Source organism: Chelonoidis abingdonii, chromosome 24 (assembly GCF_003597395.2).
Source record: "Chelonoidis abingdonii isolate Lonesome George chromosome 24, CheloAbing_2.0, whole genome shotgun sequence".
In the NCBI taxonomy this organism is placed as follows: Eukaryota; Metazoa; Chordata; order Testudines; family Testudinidae; genus Chelonoidis; species Chelonoidis abingdonii.
The window spans coordinates 15,352,752-15,368,233 of NC_133792.1; the positions used below are offsets into that span (position 1 = coordinate 15,352,752).

At 42.8% G+C, this 15,482-nt stretch overlaps 1 protein-coding gene across 7 annotated transcripts in view; it reads left to right on the forward strand.

The window, feature by feature from the left end:
* The window catches only part of ABL1 (ABL proto-oncogene 1, non-receptor tyrosine kinase), a 126,756-nt gene that overhangs the window by 73,101 nt on the left and 38,173 nt on the right, over window positions 1-15,482 (forward strand). Inside the window, exon 1 of one of the 7 annotated variants that reach the window (XM_032797668.2) lies at window positions 10,162-10,798. The exons of the other annotated variants lie outside the window; for them this stretch is intronic. Within the exon in view, the coding sequence (XP_032653559.1) occupies window positions 10,714-10,798 (85 nt within the window). The 5' untranslated portion in view covers window positions 10,162-10,713. Of the gene's footprint in view, window positions 1-10,161; window positions 10,799-15,482 lie in introns of those variants that run through there. 7 annotated transcript variants of the gene reach the window in all.

Below are 15,482 nucleotides of genomic sequence, written 5' to 3' on the forward strand. Positions count from 1 at the left end.
GAGAGAGCCTTTTCTCACAAACTACACCTCTACCTGTGCTTGGGAACCAAAAAATCTTACTGCGTTATAGGTGAAACTGCGTTTGATCGAACTTGCTTCGATCCACCGGAGTACGCAGGCTCCCCTCGCCCCCCGGAGCGCTGCTTTACCGCATTATATCCAAATTTGTGTTATATTGAGTCGTGCTGTATCGGGGTAGAGATGTACCTGTGCTAGGTATAAAAAATAAAATATTATCTCCAGACATAATTGCCTTTTAGTATAGTACAGCAATTGTTAGGGAAGCAGTAAGCAAGGAATGTTTGAGTATGCATTAAAACAATCATCTTATGGGATAGGTTTTGCGTGTTAACAAGGTGTCACTGAGTAATGATCAGGACTAGAAAGCAGTTGAGTCAAGAGAGATTGTTTAAATCTGACATTTTTAAGACCTTGTCTATACTACCAAGTTTTGTCACCAAAAAGTGCTTTTTGTTGACTAAATAGTGCATGCGTACATGCTGCAATGCAACTTCTGTCTGGAAAAATGCCCCATTTTGGCAACTAAATACATCCACCACAACGAGAGACTTGCATCTTTTTCCTCTACGTTTTTCTCAACAAAGTGCTGGTGTGGACACCACGCTTGATCTCATCACTTTAATTGACCTCCAGGAGGTGTCCCACAATGCCCATCCTGACCACTCTGGTCAGCAGTTTGAACCATCCGCCCCTCACCCTTAGAAGCCCTGGGAATTTCCTGCTGTCTCAGTGTGGAGAGGTCTCATCGCTTCGTCCCAGGTGACCATAGCAGGTTATTGCACCAAACGGTCTCCCGCTTGGACGGCTGTGGAGCTGTTGGATCTGATCAGTATATGGGGAGAGGAGGCTGTGCAGTCCCAGCTGCGCTTGAGCCAGAGGAATTGGGATACCTACTGGCACATTTCTCAAGGCTTGTGCAAAGAGAGCTATGACTGGGACATGCTGTAGTGCAGAGCAAAGATAAAGGAGCTGAGGCAGGCAAACCGTGAGGCAAGGGAGGCAAACCGTTGCTCCAGTGTTTCACCTAAGACCTGCTGATTCTATAAGGAGCTGGACACTATCCTCGGTGACAGCTCGACTGCCAAGAGCCCCGTGGATGCTTCGGAGGGAACGAAGGCGGCAGAAAGAGGACCTAACCTGGAGGACGAAGTTATTGATGAAGAGGTGGAGTTAAACAAGGATGTGCAGCTCCTGGCGGGGTCGCCTGGTGGGGCAGGCAGCCAGGAACTGTTCTCTATTCCAGAAGTGTCTAGCCAGTCTCAGCAGCCGCTCTCCAGGGAGCAAGAACCAGGAGATGAGATACCTGATAAGTGGCTGTGGCTTGTGTAGCGTGGAGATGGGTTCAGGGTATAGAAATGTGGGAGGCTGGCTGTGTTTCTATGAGGTGGACATTTCCCTGTGCAGCTAATGGGTACAGCAGAATGGTGTTTATACACACAGAGATCTCACAAGAATCCTCCAGAGAGATCTCCAGGAAAGTTTCCTAGAGGTACTTGGTAATCCTCCACTGAAGGTTCCCTGGCAGAGCAGCTTTGTTCCTTTCCCCATTGTAGAAAACTTTCTTGCACCATTTGGCAATCACTTGTGCAGGGACCAAAGTGGCAGATAGGTGAGAAGCATAGGGAGCAGGGCAGAAGCCACGAGCATGGAGTAGGTGTATCCTCGTTTCCCTGCTTACCTGTAGCAATCTGCTAGAATGACTCCCACCTGTGGAAAAGTGTAGGAGAATTTTAGAACTTTTTCCATAGAATGCTGCACTGTGACACTTATAGAGAGTGCGTTCTTTTCCCCATACAGAGCAACGTCCCCTCCTCGGTCCCTCCCACTCCCTCGCCAACACTCACTATGCTTTGGCCGTTCACGGAGATGTATGCCTGGCTAGGGTCAGTGAGAAAGTAATTGCCGTGTTTCACAAGGTATATTTTACTGAAACGTTTCAGTGCTTTGCGTGAATTTAACAATCCCGCTTCTGTGCATTGTCCCCTGTGCTTCACCAGATGTGGCCTTCAGGAAGACCCCACGCACGCCTGCTGAGCCTCTCCGCCAGATAAGAAAGTGCCCAACATGCAGCAAAGAAGACATGTTCTGGGAGATATTGCAGTGCAGAAAAGAGGGAATGTAAGGAGTGCTGGGAAGCTGAACAGCAGGACAGAATAGAGAATCAAGCGTTTGTTAAAGATGCAACTGAGAGGATGATTACTGTAAAGGAGGAGCAAACTCAGATGCTGCAGCCCTTAATAGGGCAGCAGACTGAGCAGATCTTCTTGCCCTCCCCTGCAGCACGTTCAGAACACTATTCCATGATCACCTCCCAGTTCCACCCACGCATTCCTTTCTACTTTCTGGGAGTTCTTGGTTTCCCCTTCACTCCACTCCCTCAAACATCTTTCACAATGATAGCTGGAGCTACACACAGTTGTGAAAGTCTGTCCTTCCGTGGTTCCTCCTTTCCCATCAGGCATCTGTGTGTTTGTGTGCTGTTTCTTGTTCAATAAAAGCAAGGTTCTCTAATGGTGAATCACCATTATATTTTTTTCTATAAATTGAGATTGCAGGCACTACCACCAATACATGCACAGACATTATTATCCTTGTCTTACAGGAATATAAGACCCAAAATGACAGCATTGTGTCCTAGGAAAACGAGCACCTCTGACGGAGATATACATTACTGGTGCTTATTGTCAAAGTGCTGCCTTAAAGCCTTCCTGATTCGAATTGCCCCCTTCTGGGCTCCTCTGACAGCCCTGGTGTCTGGCTGCTGAAAATCAGCGGCCAAGCAGTCTGCCTCAGCACTCCACCCCCAAGCAAACCTTGCATCCGTATTTTCGTAGATGTTATGCAATGTACAGCACACGACTATGCCCATGGGAATATTACCCTCATTAAAGTTTAGCCTACCATAAAGGCATTGCCAGCTCACCTTTAATCTGCCAAAGGCACATTCAGCTGTCATCTGGCACCTACTTCGGCCTGTAGTTGCTGTCCAGATGTCTCGTGGCTTATGAGCCACAACTGTAAGGGATATGCTGGGTCCCACTATGGGCATTTCAACATCCTCTACGGTAATCTTCTTGTTTGGAAAGAAAGTCCCCGCTTGTAATTTTCTGTACCACACCGTGTTCCTGAAGATGTGGGCGTCGCGTTGATCTCAGTGAAACGCTGTCGGTGATCCACAAGTGCCTGAAACACCATGGAGAAGTACCCCTTCCTATTGATGTACTCTGTCCCAAGATGGTCTGGTGCCAAAATTGGAAAATGTGTGCCATCCATCGCTCCCCACACACAGTTAGGGAACCCCACTTCCAAAGTGGGGGCCGTGGCTGGTGATGGGGACCAGGCATGGGGACAGGAGCTGGGGCCATGGCTGGGGGCAAGGCTGGAGCAGAACTGGGGTGGGGCTGAGTGACACTCCATCCTCACCATCTGTGGGGGCTGGCCTGGGCCCATCATGCCCCCCCGAACGTTCCTCTGCACCCTTCTAGGGAGGCGCACCCCACAATTTGGGGACCTCTGGGCTAAGGGCTTCTGCCCCGTGTGGAGGGGAGGTCAGTACTTCAGCTCTGCAGGGTGCACCTGCTGCACTTCAGCCCCATGGGGTGTGCTCTGCGCTCAAACTTCTGAAGATTATTGTATGCCGCTCGGAGGGTCAGTATGTTTGGCCACCCCATATGATCTGTGCTAGCGTTATCTTTACTGATCGTGGTGAATCCAGTCTAAGATTTTTCCATGTTTTCCTTGGCATATAAAAGTGAAGTTCTTGTTACCTAATTATGCATAGTGCGCTGAAGTTTTATTCACTGCAAGCTGGTTTAAAATTTGGTCTGCATCAGACAAAGAATTCTGTGCTGCATGGGACTGATGACACTGGAAGTCAGAGTTAACCCCACCAGAGCTCCTCAGTTGCCAGTCCCCGATATCAGAGACCTTGGTAGCTGCCAAAAAAAAACAACTGACAAGTGGAGACCACCACAGCAGTTTGAGGACCCCGGTTGAGCCTTACAGTTAAATCAGTGTCTAAAAGAAGTCCGGACTAGCCCATGGAGGGGAGGAAACTCTCCATTTGCGCTGAGATCAAAGTTGTACTGGCTACAATTGTATTTTAAAACGTAGTGGTTGCTCATAAGATCTAGCATGTTTTCCATGTGTGAACAGTGACATTTTTGGTGGGGGGAGGAGCTAAGGATGGTGTTAAACTGTTATAAATCCCATTTTGTAGGGTCCACCTGCACTGTGAAACTTTCCATGCCAGAGCAGAGCAGTCTAAAACAGTAATTCTTTGATTGTGCTATAATGCAATTTGGTCTTGCTTGTGTGGATCATAGGCCAGGAGCAGTGGCATATTAAGAAGTGTATTATTAAGAAAGCCTTTCTAGTTCTGTTGCCCTATCCTTCCAAGGATCACAAAGTGCTCTCCAATCAATGAATTAACTCTCCCTAACACTTCCTGTGAAGTGATGAGCCCCATTTACAGATGGGGTAACTGAGGCACAGGGTTTAAATGACACCAATCAAGTTTGCACCGAAGTTGAGTACAGAGTGTCTGTTTTCTCATTCAGTCCCTTTCTTTATCCTCTAGCTTATGCTGCATGCCTTTCAACTGACTTTTTCCATCCTTGTGCATTTAACACCTGCCTTCAAAAAACAAACAAACCGCTGCTACTACTTTGGGGGCTCAAAAGCCGCTGCCTTTTTTTAAATCACAGATGCAGATTTTAAAATAAAGTTCAGCTGCACTTGAAAATTGGTGAAAAGCACTGTCTGCTTTAAATGTGATCATAGCAAAATCTGCGCCATCTCCTCTTTACTGTGAGATCATCCCAGAGTTCACTTGCTGCTTATGGAGTCTGAGCCTCCCATTGCAACCATCATGCACATTAGTGGTGTTTAACTTGCATGGTCTTCTGGAAGAGTTGATGCCCAGACCTCATAGACTCATAGACTTTAAGGTCAGAAGGGACCATTATGATCATCTAGTCTGACCTCCTGCACAATGCAGGCCACAGAATCTCACCCACCTACTGCTGTAACAAACCTCTGGAGGTAATTTTAAAAAGTAAGAAATAAAAAAAAATTGCATATTACAGAAGCTCATACAAGACTTGTGTAAATGTTTTTTGCTCTTATGTCCAGGAACAACTGACTTTAAGGTTGAATCAGTCACTATAATCCTGAAATCAGCACACTTCTGTTGACCAGGATTTGTGTGTGTGTGGGGGGGGTGATTAAAGGGGTCAATTGGTTTAACAATTAGAAGAGCATTGTGCATGTAATGGCACCACTGTGATTTTTGTTTATCCGATACTCATTATTTTTACCGCACAATATAAATGAAGACTAAGGTCCTTGCCATCAGTGCTTACAGTCTAGTTTGTCCTGATCCAAGTGAGAGTAACACACAGTATGGAAAATGAGGAGGGAATGGATGAAGTTGACAGTAATGGGATCACAAAGGGCTTGTCTATGTGGGAAGTTCAGCCAACTTCACTATTGGAGTGAATTGAACATGCGTGAGTTAAAGCACATTAAACCTTTGAGTGGGCACTCCCATTCAGAAATAAAGTTGCCTTAGGCCAGATCAACACTACAGACCTATATCAGTATGACTATGTTGCTCGGGTGAAAAATTCATACCCCTGAGCAACATAGTTAGGGCCCTACCAAATTCCTGGTTCATTTTGGTCAATTTCACAGTCAAGAGGATTTTAAAAATTATGAATTTCATTATTTCAGCTTTTTAAATCTGAAATTTCATGGTGTTATAATTGTAGGGGTCCTGACCCAAAAAGGAGTTGGATGGGGGTGTTGCTTTACTACCCATCCTTACGTCTGCACTGCTGCTGGCGGCGACGCTGCCTTCAGAGCTGGGCAACTGGAAAGCGCCGGAGCCCAACTCTAAAGGCAGAGCTGCTGCCAGCATCAGCGTAGAAGTAAGAATGGCATGGCGTGCTATTGCCACCCTTACTTCTGTGCTGCTGCCTGCAGAGCTGGGCCCTCAGTCAGTAGCCACCATTCTCCAGCCACCCAGCTCTGAAGGCAGCAGCGCAGAAGTAAGGATGGCATGCTATGCTATTGCCACCCATACTCCCGCGCTGCTGCTGGCGGGGTGCTGCCTTCAGACCTAGGTGCCCAGCTAACAGCCGCCGGTCTCCAGCCATCCAGCTCTGAAGGCAGTGCAATGGTAAGGGAGGCAATACCATGCCCCCCATAACCTTTTGACCCCCCTGCAACTCTCTTTTGGGTCACAACCCTCAATTTGAGAAGTGCTGGTCTCCCCTGTGAAATATGTATAGTATAGCACACAGAAAGCCAGATTTCATGGGGGGGGATCAGATTTTGCAGTCTGTGACGCGTTTTTCATGGGTGTGAGCTTGGTAGGGCCCCAGACATAGTTATACTGAACCCCGTGTAGACAGTGCTGTGTTGACAAGAGAGCTTCACATGTCAACATAGCTACTGCCTCTCGAGGCTTTGGATTAGCTACACCTCCGGGAGAAATTCTCGTGTCGACACAGTAGTGTCGTCAGTAAAGTCCAGCTATTGGGTACTCAGGCCTTATGTATACAGCAGTGTTACATCAGCGTCATTGTAGTCAGCTCACCTCAAAGTGCCTCATGTCCGCACACAATCTGTTTTTAAACCAAAATATGTCGTAGCTAAGTCCACTTCATGATGAGTGTGTTCATTCATAACTATGTCACTTCTGGCAGTCCTTCAGTTCCACATTGCATTGCTTCACACCTGGATTGACCTGTCTGTGTACCTCTGTGCCCCACCATTGCTTTGGGATCATCTTGACCTGATGTCATCTCTTCATTGAAATGGTGGCAGGCAGCCATGAGTAATCTTTTCTGATACCAGGTAGTAATGAATTTACATACTCGATATAGCTACTATGACCCCGTGTGCCTTTCACATAGACTTCTTCAGAAGTCCTGGACTTAATGGCCCTCTTTGGAGAGCAGCATATTTAATCCAATCTGGAGAAGAGTCACCAGAATGCAGATATCTACAAGACACTGTCAGAGCAAATGAAGACAAGGGAGCACTCCTGGTGCTGGTCCCATTGCCAATTTAACTATATTTGTATGGAAGCCCTTCAGATCACTTTGTTTTGCCAGTGTACTTTCCTTGTTAACCAAATGCACGTGTCATCTTGTTTGTACTAATTACTGCCATGATCACGGCACTCTGCAGTGGGTCTACGCTACCTGATTTTACCTGAAAATGTCAGTGGCAAAATTAATGGAAGCCAGGATATGAATCATGGGAATTTTAGTTTGACCCTGCCCCCATCCGTCCCAGAATTCCTCTAGTTTCCAGTAGCCATCCCACAATGCCCTGTGAGAAAAGTCACAGAGCTGAACTGAGGAATATTGCACCATGGAATGTCTGCCCAGAATGCTGAGCAGTTAAGTAGAACAGGGGCAGAGCTGTGTGTATGCAATGATTAACAAGGGGAAAGTACCTTAAACCAACATAACAAAGAGGTTTCGATGCACTTCAATTTAATAGAGTTAAATAACTGCATGGAGAGCAAACAAACTAGATAGATGTAATATCGTTGTGTCAATATGGTCTCAATCTTTGTATGTTAAATGCATAGTAACAATGAAAAGGAAAAGCAACTACATTAGTTAACAGAATATCCATGCACATACTCCACTCAACCACTAAAAGGACTGTGCTAGATGGAAGTGTCCTGTAATTTGACAAGGAAATTTAAGAAACTACTCAGAAATCTTGAATATACCCACTCATTTTAAGTGTTCAGATTTAGTAACAGGGAATTGAATGTGCTCTCTTCAGAAGTATGTTTAGGTGTTGATATAGCTATTGCCTGTATCTAAGGAAGGGAATAAAGAGAATTTGAAACCTGGCTTGAAAGCATTGAGCACGAATCACTTCGCATAGTAAATGTAATCCTTATTCATTCCATTGGCATTGCTTGTATTACCGTATTCATAATGAGGCTGTTGAGTGTTAATGGAGGTGGTCTTGGTAATTCCATTGGAATTCTGCATTCCTGCAGCTGCAGTTGAAAGGATAGGATGTTAGTGAAGATTCATGACATGGAAAAGTAGAATAGGTCAGTATAAGTAAGCATCACAACATGAGATTCAGAGCCATTATTTGTTGCTACTCCATTGCAGTTCCCTAAACATGATACTCCTAGCATCAGCATGTGATGACTGGGTCACTTGTGTGTCTTGCATAACCCTCCTCACAATATTGTTGTTTAATCCTTCTTTTCACAATTCAATGGCTTAAATCTTTCAAAAGTGTAAACTTGGTGCATACAATATCTATTTGGAAAATAAATAGTCTCTGAGTGAGTAGATAGCCCTCAGTTGTTTTTGGATCTTTGCTTAGTTCATCTACCCCCAGAGCACAGCTCAAGCAATACTCTTTTTTCCTTTTTAAGGGAGCTAGCACTATGCAAGGCATCATACTTATGTGAAGAGATCAGAGTTTTGTCCTTGTCTCTACCACTGACTGTGAACTTGAGGAAGTTACTTAAATTGAGTCACAGGGATAGGGATAATAGTGCTCACCCATCTGTTTTGAGATGTGTGGATAAAACCAGAAACGGGGGTGCAAAGTGATTTATGCTATAGAAAATAATGCATCTGATGGTGTGATCAGTTACAGTGTTTCTTACAGTTTTAAAAAAATGGCATGAGTTGAGGGACTGGTGATTTCTTTCCAAGCTGTGCTGTTGGGAGAATACACCTCCACAGACCAGAACTCTGAAGCAAAACAGTGCTCTGAAATAACGTACACCTCTACCTCGATATAACGTTGTCCTCAGGAGCCGAAAAATCTTACCGCGCTATAGGTGAAACGGTGTTATATCGAACTTGCTTTGATCCACCAGAGTGCGCAGCCCTGCCCTCCTAGAGCGCTGCTTTACCGCATTATATCCAAATTCGTGTTGGATCACGTTATATTGAGGTAGAGGTGTATGTGGAGAATCTGGACTGTGTGTTTGCTGTGTTACATACATGCTTCTCAGATGCTGGAGACATGCAGAGTTTCCCTTGAAATATTAAATATTTGAAAACGTTAGAGGAAAGGGAGAAGTGCAATAGTTTATTTTGGCGCGATTACTTATGAAAACAAATATGGAGAGAAGCTTTCAGGGTGGGGAACACATGGAGGGAAAATATGAAGTCATGCTGGGGTCACTCCTCTTTGTGGATCCCAAGAGCTCTAGTCATGTTTGCAGCAACGGTGTTCCACACGTTGTGATGGTGTGTACCTATGTGATCTACTGAAGTGTTTTTTTTGTTTGTTTTGGTTTTTTAAGAATTAGAAGAATACATATTACATACTTTCCGTTTTATTTCTACTGTGTAGAGCAGGGGTTTTCAACCTGTGGTCTGCGGACCTGTGGAGATCCACAGACTATGTCTAAGGGGTCCACAAAAGGTGACTGTTACATAGAACAGTGGTTTTCAACCTGTGATCTGGAGACCCCTGGGGGTCTGCAGATTGTCTAAGATTTCCAAAGGGGTCCACATCTCCATTCAAAATTTTTTAGGGGTCTGCAAATGAAAAAAGGTTGAAAACCACTGGAAACATGCTTTTACATTGATATATTTAAACAAAGGAGGTACATCAATGTAGACAACCGAGGAGCCGAGCCACATGCGGGTTGGACATGCCACAAATACAAAATTGGGGAGAGCAGCAAGCAAGACCATACCCTTCACAAACCTGCAAAGCAGTATTAAGGGTGGGAGAGGCCATTGGGGTTCTCAAAAGTATTGTCGCTCTATGTAATAATTATTCAGAAAGTATAATTACTTCAGTTCTACGTATGTGAGTCTATACAACAGTAAATATCACAGTGGTGTCTGAATTGTACGTCCTGGGGAATAATGGCTATTCCTCTCCTGCATTCTACTTAGTGTGGTGAATGGGGATGGCTGCCAGTGTTGCTTCTCTGCAGAGGAGTAAAGTTCAAAATATTAGTGTAAAGTGCTGTTGCTCTTTGGCGCTAGGACGTTGTCTGTCCTTTGCCAGTCTGTGCATTCTTACTGCTGTAAAATTCCATATACACCTGTGGGGTTATATAAATAATAATAATTAGCCCCTACCTTGTTTTGAGTTTCTTTGACTCTAAGGAAATGCCTCAGATGACGCTGTCGTTGCTCCCAGGGCAAGGAAGACGGGTTGATTTGTTCTCTGGAAATTACTGAAGAAATATGTTAGTAGAATCCTGCTGTTGACCTAAATCGTAGGCAAGTTGGAACAATGAGGGGTTAAGTATGCTATGGGCGTTACTAGCCTATCTGATGTCATGAAGTCAGACAGCCAAAGCCTGAAGGGGGCCCTTTGTTGGCAGTTTAACGTAAGCAGCTCTGCCTGCACGAAGTGCTTAACGGAGTGAGAGTATGAGGGAAAGAATGGCAGAGTTTTGGAGCTGCCGCAAGAAGTAACTGCTTCCAACTTAGTAGGATTTTTTTTTCTCTCCCAACGAAAGAGTTAACAAAAGGGGAGCAAAACTTGAGTTAAGTTTCTGGGACTGGTACTATGGGCCCTGTGGATTATCTGTCTCTCTGGCTTATTCTTTTCATGGTTTTAAGAGTGCTGGATTTTTAGATCTCTTAACGGGAAACTCTTTTTTGTGTATGTGAAACCTAAGGGGGAGGGGAGAGATCACACAAGCCGAAGCCGAACTAACAAATGAAAATGTTGGAGATTTGCTTGAAATTGGTGGGTTGCAAATCGAAAAAAGGACTTTCCTCTTCCTCCAGCTGCTATTTGGAAGGTAAGTTCAAAACTGTGGTTCTTTGAAGTGGATTCTGGGGGAAGTCTTGGCTACTTGAGGCCTAACAGCTGGATTCCTAAAGTCTGGAATCCCTTTGCTTAGGCCTCTGGAATATTGTGCGACTCTGCATTGTGAGAAGAGCAGCCAGATTGTGTGGTCGTGGACCTTAACAGAGAAGTCCTTCCTCCACTTTTGAGTTGGAGCTAGAATGGAGAGACTTTTTATTTTCAAAGTTAGCCTAAGCTCATTAGTTTATTCTCACTTATGGGGATGAGGAGAATTTTCATGGTATATGTGGCTTCATGTGTTTTCAAAACCAGGTGATTTTCATTAACTACAGTATACAAAGCGAACATGGCCCTACCATTTATGGTTGTAAAATTTCAAGGGATCTTACTGCTGATAAAATAAACAAAGCCATATCTACAGGCCTTGAATTTAGTTTTGCCTGCAGAAGGGTCTCCCTTTTTGGGGGGAAAAGGGGGCAGGGAGAGAAGCCTCTCTTGAAGTTAGGAATGAAATCTAAAGAAGCCTAAATGCTTGAAAAGAATCTTACATTTAATTTAGATCACCAGAGCTGGTTGAATACTGCAAAATATTTTCTGCCAATATTCAGTTGTATTGTTTTAATTCATTTTGATCAGACCTTTTGTGTTTGCTTTCCTCAAGAGTTCATGCAACTGAGTTTGACTTCCATGAATGCTCATGGAAAGTGAATTTCCAAGTCACGTGTATCAGTATTTGTGGAAACTGAATTTTAAATTTGTATGTATGATTAGATAGAGAGGATTGGCCTTGTGGTTAAGGCACCGGACTGGGAATTGAGAGATATGGTTTCCTGGCTCTGCCACAGATTTCCTGTGTGACCTTAAGCAAATTACTTAATTCCATCTGTAAAACAGGGATGACATTGCTTTTCTCCGATCTTTGTCTGATTTATTTCCGTTATAAACTCTTCAGGACAGGGACTGTCTTTCACTATGTATTTGTACAGACACCAGTGTAGTGGGTCCCTGCTCTTCTTTGGGGCCTGTAAGTGCTACTGAAGTTCAAATAATATGCATTCCAGAAGTATGTTGTTCACTCATCAAATCAGGGACCAGAAACCAAACCTTGTGATTTAACTTGACCAGTCATGGCTAACTGTTGCTCGAGAGTCAAATATTCATCAGAGAAATGTTCCCAATTAATTTATAGATCAAAAAATCACAAAAGACATGAATAATTTCTAATAAATCAAATTGAAGAAATTGTGATTTGCTTGTAGCTAGCTAAATAATAGTCTGGTTGTGGTTCTGAATTACTCGTTCAGCTCTAATATCAACAAGAACAAGTGGCAAAAGCTTACTTTCCCCTCCTTCTTTCTTTTTCCATCCCTTGTAAGATTTGTTTTTCCCTGTGTTAATTAAAAACTATCATGTTGGGAGATCCAGTAGTGGCCAGACTTGGATATAAAATAGTTTTATTTTGCCTGAGGTGACAGGGCCGAACCAGTCTACAGAACTACTAATTCTATGCAATTCAGGTCTGTGCCACTCTTCTTTAATACTATTTTCCTTCATAGACATAGATTTCAAGGGCAGAAGGGACCATAGTGATCATCTAGTCTGATCTCCTGTATAACACTGGCCATAGAACTTCTCCAAAACAATTCTGAGAACGTATTATTTTAGAAAAAAATCCAATATTGATTTTAAAATGGTCATTGACAGCGAATCTACCACAGTCCATGGTAAATTGTTCCAATAGTTAATTACCCCTGCTGTCAAAATATATGCCTTGTTTCCAGTCTGAATTTCAGCTTCTAGCCAGTGGATCATGTTACACCTTTCACTGCTAAATTGAAGAACCCATTATTAAATATTTGTTTCCCATGTAGATACTTACAGACTGTCATCAAGTCACCCCGGACCTTCTCTTTAAGTTAAATACAGGGAGCTTCTTGAGTCTGTCACCATAATACATGTTTTCTAATCCTTTAATCAGTCTCGTGGCTCTTCTCTGAATTCTCTCCAATATATCAACATCCTTCTTGAATTATGGGTATAAGCACTGGACACAGTATTCCTAGAGTGGTCACACTGGTGCCAAATACTGAGGAAAAATAATTCTCTATTCCTACTCAAGATTACCCTGTTAATGCCGTCCTGGGGTGCATGATCTCTTTTGGCCACAGCGTTACACTGGAAGCTCGTGTTCAGCTGATTATCCACCAAGACCCCACATCTTTTTCAGACTCACTGCTTCCTGGGATAGAGTCCCCATCCTGTAAGTATGGCCTACATTCTTTGTTCCTAGATGTATAGATTTAGCTGTATTAAAACGCACATTGTTTGCTTGTGCCCAGTTTACCCAGAGATCCAGATCCTTCTGAATCAGTGACCTGTCCTCTTAATTATTTCCCACTTTCCCACTGTTTATGTCCTATGCAAACTTTGAGAGATGGTTTTGTTTTCTTCCAGGTTATGGATAAAAATATTAAACAGCGTAGGACCAAGAACTGATTCCTGCAGCACCTAACTGGAAAAATACCCTCTTGATGACAATTCCTGGTTTACAGTTACATTTTGAGATCTCTCAGTTAGCCAGTTTTTTGAATCCGTTTAATGTATGCCATGTTAATTTTATATTTGAGTTTTATAATCAAAATGTTGTGTGGTACCAAGTCAAAGTATGTTATATCAACACTATTACCTTTACCAACCAAGCTTGTAATCTCACCAAAAAAAAATCAAGTGAGTTTGACAAGATTTGTTTTCCATAAACCCATGTTGATTTGTATTAATTATATTACTTTTCTTTAATCTTTATTAAGTCCCATATCAGCTGCATCATTATCTTGCCTGGTATTGGTGTCAGGCTTACAGACTTATAGTTTCCCAGGCCATCCCATTTTACAACTTTTTTTTTTAAATTGGCACAACATTAGCTTTCTTCCAGTCTTCTGAACCTTCCCCAGTGTTCCAAGACGTACAGAAAATCAACATTAATGGTCCAGCAAGTGCCTCAGCTAGCTCTTTTAAAACTCTTGAATGGAGGTTATTTGGGCCTGCTGATTTAAGTTTTAAACCTTAGTAGTTTCTGTTTAACATCCTCCAGAGATACTAATGGGATGGAAAAAGAGAGATTATCATCATATAATGAGACTATATAATCTTTTTTCCCCAAATACAGAACAGAAATATTTATTGAACACATCTGCCTTTTCTGCATTATTATTTGATAATTCTACCATATCCATCTTGTAATGGACCAATACCACTGGAGGGAATCTTTTTGTTCCATATATTTATTTATTCATTCATTCGTATATATAAAATAAAACATCTTATGGTCCTTAACAGTGCTGGCCATAGATGTTGTCTTGTGTCCCTTTGCTTCCCTTATCAATTTTCTACAGTTCCCAACTTCTGATTTATATTAATTACTAAGAGTTTCCTATTTCTTCCATTTTGTTTTATTTATATATAAAATTTATTTTTATAAAACTTCCCCTCTAAACCAGGTCAGTTTTTAAACCAGCCTGGCTGACTTCCTCAGTTGTGACTTTTGGGGCATCTAGTAAGGTATCCTTAAATGATTTCTAATTATCATACACATTTTTCTGATTAAATTCTTCTTCCCAGCTCAGTTCACTCATAATTGTTTTCAGTTTTGTGAAACTGGCCGTATTAAAGAGGGTGTGTGTGTGTGTGTGTGTGTGTGTGTGTGTGTGAAAATTGGTTGTACTTTATTCTGCTTGGACATTATAAATATGATCAAGGTTAATTTTTAGTTCTGTGGTCAGTTTCTCTTTCTGTCAGGACATGGTCTAATAAAGAGTTGCTTGTTTTGGCTGGAACACTTTTTGAGTTAGGAAGTTTTTATCTGTACTGTTTAAAAAATCCAAGGATGTTTTAGTACTGGCAGCATGAGACCTCCAGTATGTGTCACTGAAATTGAAGTCCCCACGATCACGCAGGTTTTTTCCTCTACAGATGGGGGATGCATAAGGAGATGGTCATCTTGTTCCCTATTTTGATTTGGTGGTCTGTAGCAGACACTAATACCCCTATTTTTATGGGAAGACTTGAACCACATTGGGCCACCACTGTATTGCAGCTGGGTCCTTCATACAGTTTTTAGGGTCTTATGTGTTACATACACTATAATCTTCCCAGCAAAAGTTACCATTGAGGGATGGTGTTACAGCATGGTATTGCTCTAATTATACTGCTGTACAATGTGGTCTCACGTGTGGATGCAATCAAACCATATTAAAAAGATATTGAAATGTACTGCAACGTTTGTCTTTACAGTTCCAAAATGGGGTTCTAACACAGTTTGACTGAGTGTGCACCGGCAAGACCAAATTGCTATGAGGTGGTCCCCTGATACTGTAAATTGTATTTGCTTCAGTTTCTCTAAAGCTGCATCTATATGCTCATTTCCTATAGTGGACTGGAAAATGAGTTTGGAAACAACATTTAAACACTCTTCCAGCAAACTGATATCTCGACAAATTTATTTCCCAGCCCAGGATAAAGCTGAAGTCAGCATCCGAAGATGATGATGTAAACGAACAAGCATTGCAATTGTAGTTTTAATAATCTTTACTCTCCTGCTGGGACCGAAGAGTCAGGGAATATAGATAACATCATAATCCTGATCAGTTCTGCATCTCTCTTGGGAAGGGGATTGAAGA